At 46.6% G+C, this 22199-nt stretch overlaps 1 protein-coding gene across 2 annotated transcripts in view; it reads left to right on the top strand.

The window, feature by feature from the left end:
- Positions 1 to 9235, top strand: part of LOC144116263 (DAZ-associated protein 2-like) — a 48131-nt gene extending 38896 nt beyond the window's left edge. For both annotated transcript variants that reach the window (XM_077650981.1, XM_077650982.1), the window contains one exon: positions 3377 to 9235. In XM_077650981.1, coding sequence (XP_077507107.1) covers positions 3377 to 3505 — 129 coding nt within the window. In that variant the 3' untranslated portion in view covers positions 3506 to 9235. The remainder of the gene's footprint in view (positions 1 to 3376) is intronic.
- The last annotated feature ends 12964 nt before the right edge of the window (positions 9236 to 22199 follow it).

Below are 22199 nucleotides of genomic sequence, written 5' to 3'. Positions count from 1 at the left end.
GTCAGGAGGCAAGCAGTCTGTTAACTGTAGCAGTTTATTATAGGTATTTGCATGAAAATACTTTCCCTACAATAATGCCCCATGGGCATGTAGGTATAAGAATGAATAAATAAATAGTCCTGAAATAAATCTTCTTGCAGCTCCTAGCTGGAAGGCTCCATTTCTTTTGCGAGCTCCCTGCAATCAAATAGAAGCACGACACAGATTGCATTACTGCAGATAATCTACAGACCGAAAAGCAAATAACAAAGAATAAGATTTAATGTGTGAACAAACAAACGAAATCCATTAAGCTGTACACTAAGATGCCCTTTGTGGAATGAAGTTATGGATGAGCATTCAATGCAGTAACTGCGTGAGTTTTGATACAAGCAGTCACAACAGAAACAATAATTTGTGCGTCATGAAAACTACAACTTGGGAATGCTGGTTTTTGTTTAGTTGTTGGCGATTCATAAAGCTTCACAGGAGCTTGCTATGTTTTATTTCATAATTACGCAGTGCGATCAAATTAATAGCAAAATGCAATATACTGCATTCCAGGAGTCATGTCCTGCGCTGCAAATACAGCACTTTTATAAATGTATTCTTCTGAAGATTTGTATTATCCAGATCATCAACACTGAAAAAGTGCGTAAGCTGCAGCCATCCTCCACGCACAGAAAAAAGGTTCAATCATTTTATCTATTCCCATTATCAAACTACGTTCGTTCATTGTTTTGCACACAAAGATGTGACCACGTGCTCTGCTTCCAAGCATAGATCGCGGACGTAGGCTCTATAACAACTTCACAATTAACACTTAACATTTGCACCAGGCACACACATATCACACAAAGTTAACAGTGAAAAGTGCAGGTAATTACCTCCAAGCATGAGAATGCGGGCCGGATAAAAGTCTGCTTCTCCTTCGGCATCTGTCCACTTCACTTGATGATAGATTCGCAAATCAGTCTTGGGGCATTTTCAGATGCAAAGTCCTTCACATCCGTGACGGGCACCACCGCACAGCTTATATTGTCTTTATACCTGACATACGCAAAATCAGACATCGCGCACACAGGTATCCTATTACCACACCTAGAGCACTGTACTGCAGCGCAAGAACCACGCCACGCCGACCACGCTGACTGCGCGCGCCATGACACAAACACAGTTGTGGTGATACGAAACTGAGGAATCATTTTATTTTCCGAGAGTAAAACTTTTTAAAGTGATTAACAGCAACAAAATTTTTTAATACATTTCTAAAATTAAGTATTGCAATTTTATTTATAAATTGTTAATATTTGACTGTTTTGTGCAGTACTCTGCATTATGTGAAAATGTGGATAACATCGCTCACCGGCTGACTGAATCAACTTGAACTGCAATATGACGATCTATGGAGTGAGGCTATTACGGAGCTGCCAGTTTCTGAAATATTGACTGTTTGTATATTTGTAAGAACAGGTGAAAATGCTTATGTCTCGCCAGTGCCGAGTTCATTCACAATGTAAACTCAATATTCTTTGTACTGTATGTTTGTTCTTTCTTGAAAGCTGCTGGAACACAAATTTATCTCAGTTGATCGCACCAAGCCGGAACCTTTTCTGCGTTGTTCCAGACTGTTATGGTAACTTTGCACGCCGTATCTCAGAAGTTCGCTATCAGCTTTAAATTGGGCACGGCCGAGAACAGTGGGCACTCTGTTTGGTGACCGCTGAGCATACTTGTTGCTTTCGTCGCTGCCAAGTCATTCAGTTCATTGTGGGCGCAAGTCAGCCGAAAGAGTTTCGTTCGGAAGCTGTTCTCGCTATCTTTCTGACCGCTGGACTGCCGTCATCACAACGTGACATCTGTTGGGCCAGTCCATTTGGGAGCAGGGAACCAATTGGGTAGTCCAGTTGGAATAAGGAAAAACAATTGAGCTGACCAGTTGGAATATAAGTTGAACTGGAAAGTTCAATTGGACCCAACTGGAAGTACAAAATCAAGTGGATGGTCCAATCGGAACTAGAGAAACCAATTGGGCTGTCCAGTTTGATTCATCAGTCCAGCTGGCTGACCAGTTGGCTCCCAATGGGTCCAATTGGCTGACCATTTGGGTCCAATGGGTCCCAATTGGAAACTTCAATTGGACCCAATGGTTTTTTTTTGACTGGGACGGTAGCCAAAACACTTGTTTTTTGTTTTTGGTTATGGTCACGTCTGCATTTTTTACTTTTAAGCCATATCAGTATTTGGAATTATGACAACGTTATGGTTTATGAGGTTTAACGTCCTGAACTGACTCAGGCTATGAGGGATACTGTAGTAATGGGCTCCGGATAATGTCAACCACCTGGGGTTTTCTATCATGTACTGACATTGCACAGCACACGGGTATCTAGCATTTTTCCTCCATCCAAATGCGACCTTTGTGGCCTGGATTGAACCTGAGTGTTTTGGGTCAGGAGCCGAGCACCATATCACACTTAGCCACCACGGTGGTGTGAAAACATAATTACCCTCGGTGCTGGCTCGCCAAATTTCGGCCATCTCGTGCCAAAAGCCTCGTGCTTTCGAAAATTGTGCGTCTTTGGTGAGTACAAAACAACTCCCCCGGCACATGTCACTCTGTGGAGTACATGCCATGTGATTTTTCCCCTCTCATGTGAGCTGAAGGAGCATGAAACAGAGAGCACCACAGCATGGGTGGGATTCAATTTTTACTGACAACAGTAATTGGATGGAGTTATCTTCAGTGTCACTTTAAACAGTTTCTTTCCACTTGTCGGCAGAGTTGCCTCTGCACATTCTACTTTTAGTTGCAGGCTTGAACGATGTGCTGATATCGGATCTTTTTTCTTTTTTGTGCGAAATATCAAGTTCATTTTCAGTGTGATCTCAGAGATGTTTCTTTGCTGAAATATATGTCCCTGTTTTGCCGAAATTCTTCATGGGATGTTTTTTCGCGAGCTTTGTGTGATTCATAAAAAATGTGAAAATCAGTGCCGCTCGAAGACTACGACATTCACAGTATTCGTGTTGGTGTTAGCTCAACTTGCCAAAATCCATCTCTTTTTACTTATTGTTTTTTTAGTTGTCATAAAATTTGAAATCTCTGAAAACTACTCATGCTGGCATTATAGGGCTGCCAAAGGTACGTGTGCTTCTGCAGGTTGCTGGTATGTACGTGTCTGTAGATTTGACAGCAACATGAAGTATACGCAGGGCGTGCTGAGCACAGCAGTATGTAGGGTGGCTATCACCATCTTTTTTTTTTTTAAAGATGGTGACCTCCCTATGCTTGATGAACAGCCACACTGTGTTCTACACTGTTGGGTCATGACTCTGGTCAATTTTTCAAGTTTTTTTCTTCCTTCATGAGCTTGTCATTTTTCGTTTCCTGCAGCCCCCGCCTCCTGGAGTTCCTCCAAATGCTGCCCAGCTGGCTGCCATGCAGGGCAACCCTGTTGTTCTGGGCCAGAAGAAGAGCAACTTCTGGACCACTGGTGCTGGGGGTGGATACACCTTCTGGTAGACACTGGCCATGGCCGCCAACCTCGCTGCCAATTTGACAAGTAGCATCGCTCTTCTTTCTGTACAAGCGAGCTGCATCTTACTGTGGACTTTGGCATGGCCTCCAGTGTGCCAGCTTTCAACAACCCTTGAGTATGCCCATCTGAGTGCAGTGTCAACAGAAATGGTGCAGATGCTTGGAATTTGAATGCTCAGTGTGGCTTTTCAAGAAGCAAAAAGGCAGCATGTATCCATGAAGTCTTGGCACCAGGGCCTCATTTTTTGCTTGGGGCCTGCATCAAGCAGCACTGCTGTCCCAAATGCTACTGGAGTGTTGTCTGAAACGCAGCTTCAGCTGTGCTGGGCTGGTCATTGGTTGGTTTCTGCCGAGGCACACTGTCCAGTGCAGTGCTCTGCTTTCTTCAGACAAGCGGCCTCTAGTTGCTGAACTGGCAGTGAATGCGGGCGTTTTTTTTTTTCTCTCCTTTTGTCTTGGTACCTTTTCATGGCTTCATGTAACCATGGAAAAAGTTCTGCTGTGCTGCAGCTTTTTCAAATCTGTGTTGTATGGTGTCTAATCATTTTTCCTGTAGCAACATGGGGACACCTGTTGCATACCCACACCACCATTATTGACCTATACTCTGGTGAGGAGATATTGAACTGAGCGGAATGGCAAGGCAGGGGATGTATAGCACTAGTCACATGTGCTCCTGGTCTGCAATAGGTTTTCTGGCGTTTTCTTGCACCTGTGTAGGCTAGCCATCTGAGGGCTCTGTTTAGCTTGTGAGGATGTCTGATGAAAACCACTTGAGGCTGTTTGCATGACTGGAAGAGGTGGATGTTTCACTTGAGTCTTTTTTTTTCTACATTAGAATAACCTTTAAATGCCAACCACAAAATAAACCAAAAAACAATGTTTCACCTCCTCTACAGGTGCCTTGTTCACAAGAAAGTAATGTTTTTGGTTTTATTTATTTTATGGTCAGTGTCTGCTTGTTCACGTTTGTTATGATGACACTCCAACTTTTGTTTTCGTTAGCATAAACTGTGGTGGCAAAAGATACTTTTGTGAAAAAATTAACATTGTGTAAAGTTGGGCTTTGTTAACTCTCACATGAAACGAAGGGAGCAGCACAAAAGTATGACTCCAGTAGGACAGTGCATTGTCGTCTCTGTGGCCCTCATTTCTGGTGTCTAGCTATGTTTCAGTGTCGCTATGCTTCAGTTGCTTGTTGTAAATGCAGTTTTGTAAGGTTTTAATATGACTCAATGTTAGCCATGCATTTTATATACCTCTGTGTGGCATTGTTAGTTAGTCTACAGCTGCCAGGAAGTGACCTGGTCAGGCATTAAGTCTGGTGGCAAATACACTAGCTTCTAAGCTTGTGACTGGTGCTGTACAAGCTCCTAGTCTTGGCAAATGTTTCTGTGGTGTTCTTCACTTGCCAAAGATGTATCGCAGTGCAGTAAAGGGGCTTAGACCGCTTGCCACAGTGATGTCTATTCCCTTTCACTGCAGCTTGCTCTGTTCAGTTTTTCCAAAAAGAAATGCATTGACAAGCTCAAGTAATGGTGCTGAATGTGCATACTGCTTGCTGGCATTTGAAATTGCAGAAGCTGTTGCAATATCAGTCGAGCTTGTTTTACTGTTTGAAAGTTCATTTAGGAATCAATACAGACAGTGCATCGCCAGGCCACACCATAGTCTGGAGCTCCAATGACATCTGCAGTAGCTGAAGTGCTTAAGCGAGAAGTTTGTACCAGGGCTTTGCTCTGTTTCTTTGTGCATGCATCTGACTGCAAATTCGGTGTACTTGAGGCATAGCACACTCGAGCCTGTTTTCGTTTCTGGCGTTGTAAATGCGCTCATTTTCTTGCTGGTACATGTTGGATGGAATACAGACTGAACAGAATTTGCTTCATTGAATAGTCAAGCAGTTGTTAAAAAGGTCAGTCAGAAAAATAGGTTTAAATGTTTTGCAGGCTGTTAAAAAAATGTGACCAGTAAGTTGTTTTCTGTTTGTTTCATGCTGCATCTGCTGTAATTCAGTGTGCCAAATTATCTGGTGATAAAAAAGTAGCTTAAGTAATGCCTAATTACTGATGTTAAAACTATATTCAGTGGCTCTGTAATGAACATGGCATTGCTCTGTAACAACAGAAGGCAAACATGGTGCTCTGGAATAGAATGTGCATGCACTGGCATCTGGCCACATTTTGTGGAAGCACTTTGACCAGGTGGTTAAGCACGTTTTATTGCCTGCTATTATTATGTGTCCTGCCAGAGTGCTGGCAGTTGCATGCGCAGTGTGAAGGGTGCAGTCACGTGTCACTTACATTTACATTTTTGAATAAAATGTATATATAGAGTGGAACCTATTATAGCAGACGAGAGTGATTACCTCCATAGCAATTAGCCATCTGGTAAAAAGCCTGACATTTGACTGGGTTGTGGGTTTGTAGTTAACTGCATCTACATTATGATTCTTTTTCCTTTATCCTGTCTTGTCCTAATGACCTCTGCAACCAAGATTGGTACTTATGAGGCCCGATATTGCAGGCAGAGTTGAGAGACCTGCAGCAAGATTTTACTATTCAGAGCTTATTTTGCCACATTCACTTAATTTGGAAGCAGAGTGACAGTGCCTTCCAGGTATGCAGCAGCTTTGATTTCAACGTCTGAGAACTTTTTCCTTCAGCTCTCCTTTTTTCTCTTTCTCTGCTCTGAGCAAGTTGTCAGGAACATTATCTTTGAGATTGTTGTTTATGGCAGACAGTCACAGAAATCGATAGCATAAGTAGTGCATTTTTTGTCGGATGGAAGTGGTAGCTCTCACCCACAGCTAATAGCTGAAATTGTGAATTTTTTGCTTAAATTATCGGAAACGAAGGGCGATGGCATTTTAATTTTATTTTTGTATTTTTTGCAAAGCTGCTAGCAGCAGCTTGTTCTCAGGTTGTTTTTTTGTGATGAGCAGGCAGAAAGCTACAAACTTAATTACAGATTGGCCTTTTTTTTTAGGGAAGCATAGTTGGAGTGTGCTGAGTGAGACAGTACAGGTGGTCTGGTGTAGGGCAAGACCTGGCGCAGATTGATTCCTTCAGCAGTATACAAAAATACTTAAAGAAGAGGGTTAATGTTTCTGAAAAGGCATGCTCTTAACTCTGGGAAGAACATTCCAAGGCTTCTCCGTCCTTCCAAAACAGGCAAGAGGCCTAAGACTATGCATTCTAATGAGTTGTCACAGGCAACAAAAATGCTGCTGCCACCACCTCTCTTGCTTACTCTGCGATTTGTTCAGTAGATGGCAATGGCATGGAATATTGTGTAGGTCTCTCCAACTTTCAGCATTCTGGGAATGTTATAGTCTTACTTGAGATGGTTCTACAGGAGCCGTTTGAAGCAGTTTTCGAAACTGGAGATCCAGGCAAGCACCAAGCTTGTTGTGCAGCCTCATAAGGATTGCTCGATGGCTTGTTATTTTGTTTCTACAAATACAGCAGGCTTTCTCATGTACAGGTTGGCCAAGGAGGGTGCCACCAAAAATGGCCAGTGGTGGATGTGGCATTAGTAATGTGCCTGTTTGTCAAACAGGTACTGAGCAGCTTTGATCTTTTTTTTTCTGGTGTTCAGGACCAGTACATTGGCTGTTCACAAGGTTGAACTGAATGGCTTTTTGTTTTGTGTAATCGTTGTGTAATGCCAGTGCATGTTGCCACTGTCACTACCGATGCTCCAAGCTGCAAAATTATGGTGTGCCATAACCTTCACTGTTTTGTAACCCTGCAATGTTTTAGGAGAGGTGATACATGTTGGCTAATTTCACACCTAGCGTTGCCAAACAATGCCCCCTGCAGCTGCATCGTGGTGGCACGTGCTCTGACTTGCAACAATTGCAGAAGACAAATTAAGAGGACATGATGCTGTGTGGTCTTAAGACTGTAATTATTGGTGCACATTCTGTAGGCGAAGAAGCAGGATGTCTCATGCCTCTGCCATTGGATTTTTCAGAATTTTCGGTCAGACCTAAAAACTTAATGGCTCCAAAGTGGTATGCTGTCATAGGTGGGGTTGAGGTGTGCAGAGCAGCAACTCCCTGCAAGGGACAGTTCAATGCCTGTTAAGAATGGCTACATGTGCAATGTTGTACAAGTCACCACTGGCAGAGACATGTGCTGTTGTGAGCAAAAGTGGTTTGTACTTCATGGCAGCTCCTGCTGTCTAGACAGGCGAGGAGGTGACAATTTTTGTCTAGAAGAGCGTCACTTGTTTCGAAGTGCGACACTCCTGCTTGGCGGAGACGCCAAAAAGTGTTGCTTGAGTGCTACACCTTGCAACATCGAGTTATATTATGCACCAATTTTGCTACTGACAGTACAAGCATATGAGTGTATAATTAGATTCCAGCCCCAGTACAGCACCAAATTTTTCATTTTTCTCTTTTGGTGCCATAGACAACAACATAAAAAGATGCATTTAGAGCTTTTGCTACTTTCAGTGGAGCTTTCTTTGACTGCTTGCGAATATGAAGTCGCAGAGTGACTTGTCCACACTAATCACTGTCTTGTATACATTGTTAAGGTGCTGTATATAACATGCAACAGACTGTTTGCTGTGGCTGTCACTCACAAAGGCTACTAGCCATGGCTTGACAGTCGGTCTTTAATGCCTTAATTGCTGCAGTGAATTTTGCTGGCAGGTTTTAGGCAGTTGAGCTACATTTACTTCTGTTTTAAGCTCAAGAGGCAACACACTTAAAAGGAGGACTTGTGCCCCCATCTGCCAACAAAGTTCACTGCAGAGTTTTTTTGGCGGTCGCTAGTTTATGTGCAAGTGTAGTGCCTATGTGTGTTCTTGCACGTGTGATGACTGAGCACTTATTGCACGCGTAGCGTACGGGCAGCTTTGATGGCGCTGTTTCCTCTATGTGTCTGTTCCGTTTTACTCAAAGAATTAAAGGAGTTGAAGACAGGCTTGTATTTCTGCATAGTTATGTGTTGGCACCTGGAATGCAGGTTCTACAGAATCACATTTACTTTCTTTCTCCAGAATTGCACGTGGGGAGGGATTTGGAAGCTGAAGTTGTGTGTGGAAACTTCGGCTGTACCAGCTGATGTATGTAATGTACACATGCACTGTTTTGTGCATGTATGCTATTGTGTACAGCCTTGAGCGAAGAAAACTTGTGGACTTTAGCTGTTAGTGACACTGCAGTTTTCCGTTCAGTGCATGTGCACTAGAAGAGCCTGTGGTATATTTGGGAATTCACTGAGAATTTAAAGATTCAGTGGCAGAGAAGCAGGTGGTCCCATGATTTCATTGCACATTGCCAAGTTGGCCGCAACCAAACTGGAGAAGGGCCTTTTCAGGTGTTTTGCCAGCATGTTTGTTAAGAGCCACATTTATCATTGAAACTGCTGGATTAGCTTGTCCCATGCTTGTGCACTACATGATTGTGTAGGACAACATTTGCCTGGCTAAAATCATGTATTTAATCAAAGGATTCAGTTTTTCATGATTTTCAGTTTGCTTTCATATTTCCATGGTTCAAGGGCATTGCGACGCAAATACTGCTGCTGCTACCCGTGGTAGCTACATTGTATGGTGGGGTCATATGGCATCAGTATGTTAAAATGTAGTCCTGGTGCTGATTTGGCATCACCTAATTTTACACACTTATGGGGCCAATCGGTGCGTAGGGATTGTTGTGGTCTGCTTAATAAACTCCTTTTACTGTGACTGATCAAATGTCTTCTCAGTATTCTTTCTCTTTCACATTGTTCTGCCATAGACACAGCAGAGAGATCAGTAGCATGGTTACGATGGTTCAGAAAAATAATTACATAGAGCATGACCACACTACTTGGACACAGTGAAGTGTTTACTAGACACCACCCTAGTCTGGAGCCCGTGAGAAGGGAGACTAGAACTTGGTCAGCACAAGAGCCACGTAATGCACCCGAAAAGCACAAGTTGTCAAACATGCAGGAAGTATTTTAATTTCTACTTTGTGCCGTTGCTGTTGAAGATCCACTGGCGGTGCTTGGCCAGCACCAGATCAGAAGCTTTAATGCAGCCATCGAAGTGGTCCCAAAGCGACTCTGGCTATGAAGGCTGCCATAGTGGAGGGTTCCGGCTAATTTAGACCACCTGGGGTTCTTTAACATGCACTGGCATCACACAGTACGCAGGCCTCTTGCATTAACCAAAGTTAGCACATGTTAACACCCTTAAAGTCGTGCCCAACATGTTTAATAATTAAGAAGAAAGCAGTTATTTATGTCTGTTTATGGCAGGCAATCCCACTATTTCATTGCACATTGCCAAGTTGGCCGTAACCAGACTGGAGAGGGGCCTTTTCAGGCCCTATTTTTCTATTCTATTTTTTTTTAGATTGCCAACACTCGTGGAAATCAAAGTGAACTCTAGCACTCGCATTCACATAACATTTCTTAAAAAAACGTTAAAAAAATATTGCATGTCTCTGTCACATATAATAGGGAGTTTTTTTTTTTAATGAAATTTATTGCCCAGGGCATCAGTGATGGGTGAAGGTGTGATGAATTATGTAGTAGAGATTAAATGAATGGAAAAAGGCTAGCTGATTTGATGAAGTCCAGTAGAGAACGATGGTACGGTCCCTGCGTCCAGGCAATGTATGAAGCAGGGTTGCTTGGTGAAAGACCCGCTACCATCAGGTGCTGGATCCTTGTAGGCTTGAGAGCTGGGCAGTCCCACAGTAAGTGATGAATGTCGGCTTCAATGTCCTCGTGTTTACATATCGGACACCCTGGCCGAGGAAACAAATCTCGGTACTGAGGCCACTTCTGAGTGACAGCGGGTGTAAGGGCAACCCCGACCCGGATCCTCCTAAGCGCAACCTCCTCTGCACGGGTAATACCGTGGGGGAGGGTTACTGCACACGTAGGGATGAGAGCACGTGTGTGGCGCCGGAGTTCTTTTCTTGATGAAAGGAGGGTAAAATTGTCCAAATGAAGGAGCGGAGGCGGTGACGAGTTTGGATTCGCAGAGCTGGTCGCTAAATCTGCCTGGCTTTGATAGATCAGCAGATCCCGTGGGACCACTCAATACGTACTGGCTGCGGGATGCGTGCCGCGAGCCGGTGGATGTCCTGACATATCGTTGGACAGCGGCTAACACGTCGCATCAACCGGACAACTTGAAGCGCGTCAATGCAGATGACAAAGCGGGCCGCAGGGAGCATAGTTATGTCGGCCACAGAGCAGAGTGCTTCTTGAACTGCAGCGAGCTCAGCACAGAAGGACGAAGTGGGTTCCATAAGCTGAAACCAAGAGGTTTCATTCAGGTCAGGTCTGCATGGCCAGTAGATAGCTGTTGCTTTGCAGTCTTGTATGCTTGCATCTACGTAGACAACAATGGATCCTTCAGGCAGGCAAGCATCCTGTTCCTGAAATTTCTGGTGAAGCAACGATGCTGAATTAGCTTATGTTGGCCAGCGATTATCTGCCGGCTTGTTGTCGCTGAGCTGTGCAAACTTCCATGGGGGAAGAACTGACGTTGGCGGCTGAAGAATGGAGTGTGACGTTGCATAAGTCTTCAGTGCATGCGTGGAGTGCGATAGACTGGCCTTAATGCTTCGCGCTTCACGGCGTTGCTGCACCTGCACATCAATGGTATTGTGCTGCGCATTCTCTTGTAAAGCTATGACCGGTGTGATGCGTGGAAGGCACGTAATGGTCCTCATAGCCTCTCGGTTCACTTCTTCAAGGCGATCCCATTGGGCTCTTGTAAGATGTTGAAACTGGGCTTGATAAACAATTTAATATAGAAGTTTGAACGAAAAATGTTTGAAGATGAAGTATTGGGTGAGGTGGGAACAGATGATTTGTGGAGGAGAGAAGAGGACGATGACAAGGATGACGTGGACCAATGCCATCTGCCCCCAATTCTTGGCCAGTCCCCCTATGTCGGCATGTGCCATAGTATGAGGATAACAACAACATAAAAGCGCGAGGGAGAGCGAGGCACGGGGGAAGAACAGAGAAGCGGAGGTTCCGGCGGGTGAGGGACGCTTCGGCTGGAAGAGAGCAACGCCGGCTACTGCTCCGGTGATCTAGAGTTTTACGGCGCCGCACCGTGGACTTCCTGCCGTGCCTGAGCCCATTCCGGGGAGTCAACGAAGGACGCAACCACGTGCTACGGCCAGGGGTGCCTCCAGCGCTGTTGCCGCCCATTCAGGTGGTGCCCACGCCAGCATCACCTCCACGGGCGCTTGAACCGAGAGCTTGTACGACGCCGCCAACGACGGTGCCAGCGACGCCAGCCTGAGCACTTCGAACGCCACCTCGACGCCGGCTACTGTAACCACGCAACGCTGCATCAGCACCGAACCGTGAGCACCATCGCCGACCGCTAATAGTAGAATGCTAGTAGTAGAGGCCAGTAGCAGTGTTCCCGGGTTTTGGGTATTGGTATTCTGTCTTTTGTGTAAATTTTGTTAGTTTTGTGTGCTAGTGTTTGTGTCATGTAGGGTGTATTAAATGTGCGTCTGTGTCGGCACATGTCTCCTACTCCATTCTTTCGGCCCGAACGTTCTGCGGAGGGATCCGTGACAAAGTTAAGGGGCGAGCCTGTGCAAGGATTCATTTCCTTGTTTCTTTTTGTTTTGTCTCGAATCTTTCCGATCTGTCGACGGCAGAAAGTATGGATTTGGCAAAAACGTTAGAACTGCCGCTCAAGCTAGGGTTAAGCAAGGAAGAGGCGGTGCGTTTCTATGCCATACCACCCCATGATGAAAAGCGAAACGGAACAGGCAGAGACAATCCTAAGGAAGGCATACAAGACGGCACTCCACCTACCAAGAAACACATCGAATGAGAAGCTGCTACAGCTAGGAATCAGCAACACCTTTATGGGGCTGGCAGAAGCACAGCTGCAACGACTCAGAAACATGGCTACAGGAAGAGCGCTCCTGACAAGGTTGGGTCGCGACCCAAAGGGGCATCTCGATCGATCCGCCGATATACCCGACGAGATCCGTAAAACCCTGCAGGTCAATCCCATTCTGAAAAACATGGACCCAAATCTCCACGCGGCCAGGAGACAGGCGCGGGCAGATTATGTGGAGAGGTACTTAGCCAAATTAGAAAACACAGTCTTCACGGATGCAACCATGTATCCATGGAATAGACGCGAAAGCTACTACAAGACAGCTTCGGTGGTAGTTGATAACGCAGGCAATCTAATCACCTGCGCAACTACACGTAGCGTCAGGATAGCGGAAGCGGAGGAGGTCGCTGTTGCGCTGGCAGCGGCTGAGGGCTATCGAAAAGACGAATCATTGGTCATCCTAACGGACTCAAAAGAGAGATGCAGAAACTATACGAAAGGTAGAATCTGCAGGGCTGCCTTAGCTATCCTCCGCGAAGCAGTACACCTCAGAAAAACAGCAACCCACAAATTAATCTGGATTCGAGCACACACGGGGATAGAAGGAAACGAAAGGGCAGACAGCTTGGCTCGAGATATCACGTACCGAGCCGAGCGGCCATACGCCCTGGGACAGCACAGTGGAGATAGGATTTTCAGAATACCTAAACTATCAAAGAGGCAGGAGAATCAGATACTCCCCGCCACGTAAGGGCCTAACACAACAAGAAGCAGCTAGTTGGCGGAGGCTGCAAACGGGAACATTCTTTAACCTACATATACTTATCAAGATGTATCCTACACAGAATAGGAACACATGCCCGTGGTGCGGGGCAACCCCCTCGCTTTACCATATAACCTGGGAGTGTAAGCGAAACTACACGTTCCACCAACACAAAACCCCGAGTGCGGAGCAGTGGGAGAGCCGGCTCACCAGCTGCGAGCTCGCCGCCCAAAGGGCAATGGTGCAGCGCGACTCAGTGGAGCCCTGGACTATGGGCCCAACCCTGCTTTGAAGGTCAAGGGTCTGCAGCGATGCAGACGAAGACCGAACGCTAAACACTTAAAGGACCAAATAGTTTTTTTTCTCTCTCTATGACGAGGAGAAAGAAGAGGAAAAAAGGCAGAGAGAGGAGAGGCACAAGCACGCGCAGGCGCTCGCGAAGCAGAAGAGTGGGAGGATAAAAGAGCTCGCGAGGCAGAAGAGCGGGAGGATGAATGAGCTCGCGAGGCAGAAGAGCTTGCGAGGCAGAAGAACAGGAGGAAATAAGGATAGAACGGGAGGAGTTTCTTTTGTGGAAACAGGCGCATGCCGCGGGAGGATATGAGGAGATCACGGACAATGATCAGCGTTCTTTAGCGGGTACAGAATCTCCTAGACCGGCCAGAGTTTGTCCAAGAAAACTGATGGCTCCTTTTGATGGCAAAAGAAATGATTTGGATGCATATCTGCAACGATTCGAGCGGATAGCTTTGGGGCAAGGCTGGGAGCGCAGTGAATGGCCCACGGCATTGAGCGTGTGTTTAACCGGGGAGGCGCTGAATGTGTTTGGGAGGATGCCTGCTGCTGATTCCATGGACTACGAGAAAGTCAAGAAGGCACGCCTCCGAAGATTCAGGCTTACGGCAGAGGGTTTTCGCGAGAGATTTCGCACCGCGAAACCTGAGGATTCTGAAACCGCTAAGCAGTTTTCTTGCAGGCTGACCAATTATTTCGATAGATGGCTTGATATGTCAAACACAGAAAAGAGTTTTGAAGGGGTGTGTGACAAGCTGGTGACAGAGCAGTTTTTAGCATATTGCATCTCAAAGCTGGCGCTATTCCTGAAAGAAAAAGTTGTGTTTATTGGAATTGTTTGCCGACACTGCAGACCAATTCCTCGAGTCTCAAGGGCTGAGAAATATGAGTCAGGCAAAGGAGGAAACACAGAAGGTCCTAGAGACAGATGCGACAAAACCAAGAGCCTATGGCGGTGCATCTAAGGCGCCAGTAAGGTGTTTCCTCCGCGGCAAGGTGGGACACCGTGCAGTTGACTGTCGGACTAGTAGCGTTGCCCAAAAGACAGATTGTTTGTCAAGGTTGTAAGAAGAGAGGACACACCGTGGATGAGTGCCGATATAGAACGCAGGACTGAGCTGCATGCGTTGTCGACTCTCGGGTAGAACTTGTCGCACCACCTGAAGTTCACAGCTAAAAGGAGAGCAAACACCGCTGGAAAGTGAGGCGGTGAGTACACCCAAGTCGAAAGCGGCAATGCCGGTGGTGATTGTGCATATAGGGGACCGTCCTATATTGGTGCTTAGAGACAGCGGAGCCAACACAGTTCCGGTTCGGATAATCCTGGTGAAGGACGAGGATCTTGCAGGTTAAGCGTCGGCCGTCACTGTTGTAGATAGCACAGTAAGGTACCTTCCTGAAGCTAGGATTCTAGTGTCCACGTCATATTATACTGGACAGGTAGTGGCAAAATGCGTAGAGCAGCCCATCTACGATCTCATCTTGGGGAACATTGCGGGTGCAAGAAGTGTCGAGGACCCCGATCCAGAGTGGAGGATACGCTTGACGTTGACGAACACCCAAAGGAGGAAAGGCCCGGGACAGCTCAGGCGGGGGATGGGGCAGTCAGTTTTTTATCGGCGGTGTAGACAAGAGCTCATTGTCAGCCCGTGACAGCCCGAGCAACGCAGCGTCTGCTCTCTACTCCCGTTACGATGTGTCTGAGCTTAACACCGGGCTAAATTGCAATTAGGCAAAGAGAAGACCCGAGCTTGAAAGACCGCTTCGAAAGAGTTGGGGAAAAGGCAAAAATTAAGAGGAGTCGTACGTCATTAGAATATCAATTGGTTAAACGGTCTTCTGCACAGGGAATGCACATTTATCTCAGGAAGGCGGGTCCAACAGCTGGCGTTACCGAAAGATATGAGAGAGACAGTGTTACGCTTAGGACATGACGCCATTATGGCCGGACACCAGGGTGTTCAAAAGACGGTGTCTAGAATCACCGAGTAGTTCTGGCCAGGAGTCCAGTGACGTTAAACGCTTTGCTCGCTCGTGACGTGTGCCAGCGCACAGTTCCAAAGGGAAGAGTTGGTCCCGTACCTGTGGGCAAGATGCCAGCCATCGACCTACCGTTTCAAAAAGTGGCTATTGGCATTCGATAAAGAATTTGTTGTTCGCACTGATGCATCAAACAGAGCATTAGGAGCCATACTTTTGCAAGAAGAGAATCGCATGCTACATCCGGTATTTTTGCAAGTAAGAGATTATCGGCTAGTGAACACAACTACTCCACTGTTGAAACGGAAAGCTTGGCGGTGGTGTGGGCGGTAAAGAAATTGCACATTTATATTTATGGGAGACATTTCAGAATTCAAACGGATCATCAGCCGCTTGAATACTTGACAAAGGCCGATATGAACAATAGTAAAGTCATGAGATGGAGTTTGGCCGTGCAAGAATGCTCATTTCAGGTGGAATATATTACTGGCAGAGACATTGGAGCGGACTTCATGAGTAGAGCCAACTGAACAGCTTTAGCTATCTCTGGGTTGTATCTTTTTGTTGTTGTTGTTGTTGTTGTGTGCTTATACAAGGAAGTGTGTTGTGGACATTAACATGTGTACTAAGGACACCGTACGGACAACGGCAGTGGTGTGTTAATATTACGTAAGGGCAAATTGGTGTGCCGTGTCAGTGGTGTGCTTTTGGTATGTGCTTGACATCTGCGGTGTGTTGTGTGCTGGGCCCAGAATCGCCACAGAAGATAGTCGGATGGCTGGAAGGCTCGAAGATGAGGATGATGTAAGCTGAGAGAGGCGGCCCTTGTCACATATAATGGGGAGTTTGAAATAGAAGTTTGAACAAAAGAGGCTTGAAGAAGACGACGAGGATGACGATAAGGATGACGTATATTAACCGAAGAATGAAGAAGGTGAAGAAGTATTAATTCGGTGAGGTGGGAAGAGATGATTGCTGGAGAAGAGAAGAAGAAGAAGAGGACGACGACAAGGATGATGTGGACCAACGCCAAGATTTTAAAAGCGTGAGGGTGAGCGAGGCACGAGGGAAGAACAGCTGAAGAGGAGTTTCTGGCGGGTCAGGAACACCTCGGCTGAAAGAGAGCAACGCCGGCTACTGCTCCGGTGATCTCGAGTTCTACGGCGCCGCACCGTGGACTTCTTGCCGTTCCTTAGCCCGTTCCGGGGAGTCAACGAATGACGCAACCACCTGCTACGACCAGGGGTGCCTCCAGCGCTGTTGCCACCCAAGTGGGTGGTGCCCCCAATGCCAACATAGCCAGCATCGCCTCCACGGGCGCTTGGACCGGGAGCTTGTAAGACGCCGCCGACGCCGCCGCCAGCGACGCCAGCCTGAGCACTTCGGACGCCACCTCCACGCCGGCTACTGGACCCACGCAGCGCTGCATCAACACCGAACCGTGAGCACGATCGCCGACCGCTAATAGTATAGAACGCTAGTAGTAGCAGTGTACCCGGGCTGTGTGTATTAGTAGTTTGTGTTAGTTTTGTGTGCTAGTGTTTAAATTGTGTCACGTAGGGTGTATTAAACGTGCGTCTGTGTGGGTACATCTGTCCCCTAGTCCAGTCTTTCGGCCCGAGCGTCCTCCGGGGGGATCCGTGACAGTCTTGCAATTCATATGTAAAAAATAATTTCAACCGTCATTTGTTGCGAATTGCTGTGGGATGAGTGATAAGAATATCTGAAAAAACTGAGAAAATCAGCCGTCAAGTTTATTACACAAAAGCGTAAAGGCCGTGTGTCGGAGCAAATCCGGACTGGTCCTAAAGGTGGCTGTTACGAGAGGCTCCCATAGCGGGCGCCAGCCACACTAGCGGCACATAGGAAACCCATTGACCATGCCCTGACCCTCTGGTTAAGAGTTACACACGCCACGCAGGCATGTCCGTCCGGCTTGGTTAAAGCAGGGCTTTATATGAATGTCGTGTGGTCTTTCACATAATGATTGTGACTGTGTAAAAGGAAACAGTGTACGCGTGTCTGCGTAGGCAAGAGAAACTGCTGTCGCCCCTCCCTGCAATGTCACACTAGCAGGCTTTTGACAATCTGTCGACGCCATTTGCTGGAAGGAGGTCCTTTGACGAGGTAAAGCCGCTTCGTTCTTGAGTTGTATCAGACTATAGCCCATTTCCAAAGAGCAGTTTGCTCTGTCCACGGCAGGCGGCGCCACTAGGATGACCACCACTTCTGGCCTTCGGAGCCGTCGTTAGCAGAATCGGCGAGCAGTGCGAAACGCTGCTTCACAGCTTGTGTACAAACATCTAGCGACTCTTAAGGGCGGTTGACATGCAAGCGATTGAGCAAACTGAGCGACCAGCGGCTCGGCGCAGCGATGCTTTTCGCAAGGTTCCGTTTCACATGCGTCGCTCCAGAGAGTGCCTCCTCTATACTTTCTGTGCCTGGGAAAAGGAGAGACGAACAATGGGAGCCGGCCGTCGGGGCTAGTACGGCCTTTCGCCGCCACGCGTCGCCACCGGAGTAGGACGCCCGTCGCATCACCGTCGCTCATAGAAACGCAGACCGTTCGCAGCTGTTCTGTCGTTGACTTTTCGACTGCGTTCATGTTGTTTCAAGTACAATCAAAACTTTTTTAAAAGGGTGCCCGGAAGCTCTTGTCGCTAAGGGTAGCCGGCCCATTTCAGTCGTGTCGTTTGCGGCTATTACTGTGCAATGCGCTCGCGCGTCGTCTGCTGCGCTGATATGACAGCGCGCGCCTGCTTGAATCCAATTCGTGAAAATGGTTCTGTCATCTTTAAGTTCAGCAGCTAATACTGAAAGCTTTTGTGCTGAAAAAGCTGTGTTGCGTGCTGTTTACTCATGTAACAGACTACGCAAGCCGGAAGGGCATGCGCTAAGTAGGACGGAAAGCCGTTAGACTGCTTCCAAAGCATGTGTCACCAACTAGCCCCGTAACAAGTTTTATTGTTCCGAAGCGATACCTGATCCCGCGCTTCCTTCGTAAACTCTTTGAGAGTTACCATTGTCGCCACCGAAGCCACAGCTGGCGTCAGAAAATATGTGGAGCTGCGCCATGTGGTTTCATCATTTGATCAGCCGCGAACTTCCTGCAGCACTGTTTCTCGAATCGCAGTGTTGACGCGCGAAAAATGTGCCCTGCTGTCAGTGCCATAAGTTATATAACGTGAGGCGCTGCATCATCTGCCTGAAGATAGCTAGCACTGCGCGGACTACGTCAGCGCAACGGGTCTTCACTCCTTCTTTTAACTTTCTATCTCCCGCATTCCTTCCCCTTTTTTCAACTTATGCCTCATGGCACATTTTTCGAATAAAAAAGATATAGAGGTTCATGTATTCAATATCGGTGCGTTGTGACTCAAAACTTACTCCAACTAAAAAAAAAGCATTTATTGTGGAGTCCAACTCCACAATAAATGCCACTCTCACAGTTTCGTGTACTTTCGCGAAAGGGGCTTTTTTTTTGCAAAATGTTTAGCTACAACATGCTTGTTAGTAACAATGAATGCGTAGTCGCAGAGGAGCGGCCTCAGGAAACGAACCGATATAGGGTTCATGAGCTTAAGCCTGTGTTCGTTGCTGCGATCGCTCTTGCACTTCAGCAACTTTGAAGCACCAAGAGCTGGGACTGCGTGCTCTACTAATGTAGTGAGAGGCTTTTGCAAGGTCTGATTTTCCTGAAGAGCGCGGTCAGCAAATGGTCTTAGTGTGTTGAGAAGAAAAGTTGATCTGACGGGCATAGCAGTCCATCTCGGTCTTGGCTACGGGTGAACTGAAGGAGTGGCTGGTTGCTAACCGGCTTCGTACACAAAGTAAGGCAGTTCTTGCAACCCATATGCTCGCCGACAACTCGTGCAATGTAACCGCCCACATAAGCGGTAACCGATTTCTGAAGCGAAGGCAGGCGCTGTGGCAAAATTGTGGTAGTAAGCCTCTGAAGCATCAATCTTTCTCTCAAGCCTCGGCGCGGCTTGCACAGTCTACGTCAGGGGAGGCTTAAATTTGTAGCTGAAGTAGAAGTTGGTTGCGCAGAAAAGAGGAGATCAGCGGGTATGAGCCTTGACATCGAAGCACATTCTTTGTGGGCAATATTGGATGCTGAATAAGACGCAGCGATCATGGTCTTAGTAGCTTTCCGAGACCTGACAGGCAGCCCGAACATCCAACATGTCGTTACACCCGGATGACATTCGCGAACTGCCAAACAGGGATTCAATTGTATCGCTGTTGAATTTTCGGGTGGGGACGAAAAAGAACTTTTCTGTCAGCAGATATTTGACACACGCCACTGTGGAATTGGTAGTGATCAGAAGCGCCTGATAAGTTTCATCTGTGAGAAATGCACGGGTATGCCCACATCCTTTTCTTTTTAGCGCTTCTAAACACAAAGGGACAGATTCCATGAGGAATACGTACTTGAAAAAGCCTCAGGAAAGCATGAATGCAATCAAACGCGCATGCAGACGCGAAAGCAAGAATCGTACTGCGCGCGGCCGATCAGAGCCAGCCCAGCTTCTCGTATTCTCGAGGTGGGCGGAGGCACCCGACGCGCCAGACATATTCTACTCACACAGCGCCGCCACGCGGCAGCCGCGAGCGGCGGCGGAGCCAGCGCGCGACGGCCTGAGGAGAGCGTTCGCCCATGTATAGTACCTAGAAATATACTTATAATGAACTGCACATCTCCAACCAAAAATTTTAACTTTAACCCAACGTTTCGAAGCCGACACGGATCCTTCATCAGGGGTGACTGAGGGCAGTAGCTAGCGTCTTATAAGTATGGAGGGGGGGGGGGGGTAAATCTAGAAATATACTGGCTAGTGTGGCAAGCGCGGGCTAGGCGAAGGTCCCGATGTCGATGATTTCCAGCGGCGCCCGCTTGGTGCGCTGTTGTGCGGGTGGGTGTAAAGCACGTAGGTGTATCTGCGTTCAATTCGCGCCGTGATACGCGCGCTCGCAGGAGCGCGAAGCAAACTTTTTTTTTTGCATTTAGAGCGCTCTTTAAAAAAAATGTTTCGTAACATAAGAACTACGCGAGCTCGTTCACAGTGCGCACATTTTGCAATACCAAATATAGATCAATTTGTTGACGTATTCTAGCAGTTTGCTTCGCCCGCAAAAAACTCGATACTAACCGTGCAACCGATTTTTTATTTACTAAGCTCTCGAGAGCAAAATTATTTCAGACAGTCTAAAGCCCCTTACCACATAGCCTTCATTCGACCTACTGAAGGGAAAATAAAGAATGACAATAAGGTTAAGCAATAAACTGAACACTAGCTGAAGGAACGTGCGAGATGTTCATTGCACTGGAAATTAAACGTTGAAATCGAGAACATTATGGCAGTGAAATTTAAAGCGCCACCCTCGATTAATTTTAAATACACGCTGATATTTGGAAATGACTTTAAATGGCTCATTTTGTTGAAGGCGAATAATGAACTTAATATAAACTTCCCCAATCAGAACATTTAATAAATGCACAAAACTTTCATTGCTTTTAAAAAACTACTATAGTAACATACGTTAAGGTAATAATATTTCCGTTAAAAATCTTGGAACAGCTGTGCTTCACAATGCAGGACATTAAAAACAAGCATTTTCTTATTTATTTCTCATGAAGGACCTAACCCAGAATATTGCGACCACGATTTATAATAACTCCACCGATCTCAACAGCTTCCTTATAATTCAACTAGCCCACTTACCAGATAGCGAGATGTTGAAAACTGAAGCTCGATGCCGCACGTAAAGACTGGCATGCCCAAAGCATGCCAGTAATTTAACCTGTTTCTCATTTCCATCCAGAATAAACAAGCTTCTAAAAAGTTGTATTTTATACCACTGTTTAAGCACTCTGTCGGATCGAGTCGAGCCAGTGGTAATTACGTGCATGAGATCTACGGATATCTGAAAACATAAAAATATGAGAACAAAAATCTGGTCGTCTCCATTTACTGCACACATGAAACGTAAAGTACGTAATTTATTCACAAAACAGTGTACAACATTACATAACAAATCAAGTGCTACATATGGCCAGGATTCTGGTTCATCCGCTCCTAGTTCACAACGCCGCCACCACGGGCCGCATGAAGTTGAGCTCCTCCTCCTTCTCTTACATTCTTCCTCCCGGTTTGAGAGAGAGACGCTAGTAAGCTTCGCCCATTGTCCGCTTTGTGTGTCCTCCCCTCAAGCCAAGCCCCTGGGGAGGGGGGGCACCCTTCGCGTTTCTGTTTTTTTTTTTCCACCCAGCGTGTTCGAAACGGGCTGACTGTGCGGCTCCCCTAGTCTGTTCCTTTACTGCGGTGCAAGAAAAGAAAGTAGTCGGGTTGGGGTTGAAGCGGTGTACACGCCCCGTCTTTGTCCGACTTTGAGGGGCCATTTGTCAAAAACTACTGGCGGTATATATGCACATCACACAAGATATGGCTAAACGTTCCAGAATTGTGCCAAGGCCCAGCTGTCACTCAGTGAGTCGAGAGCATAATGCGTGGAATAGAATTTTTTTAGCGCTGCACCCAACTTCTCCCCGTGGGACGGTCTGTGTCTTCATGGTAAATGGTGTTTTGCTGTACAGAAAATCTGATGACTGGTGACAGAACAGAACTAGCGGCCGTATAAGCATCAGTAAGAACCTTGTGTTGCGCATTTGTTTACACGTCAGTGTTTTTATTTTTTCGAAAGAGGTTGCAGTTATAACCTGACTCACCATAATTGTCAAGTTTTTTTCGCAACGGGGAAAAAAATTACGGACAACAATTAAGTCTACTGACGAGCTGTGAA

The sequence above is a fragment of the Amblyomma americanum genome, chromosome 1 (assembly GCF_052857255.1).
Source record: "Amblyomma americanum isolate KBUSLIRL-KWMA chromosome 1, ASM5285725v1, whole genome shotgun sequence".
Taxonomy (NCBI): Eukaryota; Metazoa; Arthropoda; class Arachnida; order Ixodida; family Ixodidae; genus Amblyomma; species Amblyomma americanum.
The sequence above is the reverse complement of the archived record's forward strand: the minus strand, read 5'-3'. Positions and strand labels throughout refer to the sequence as shown.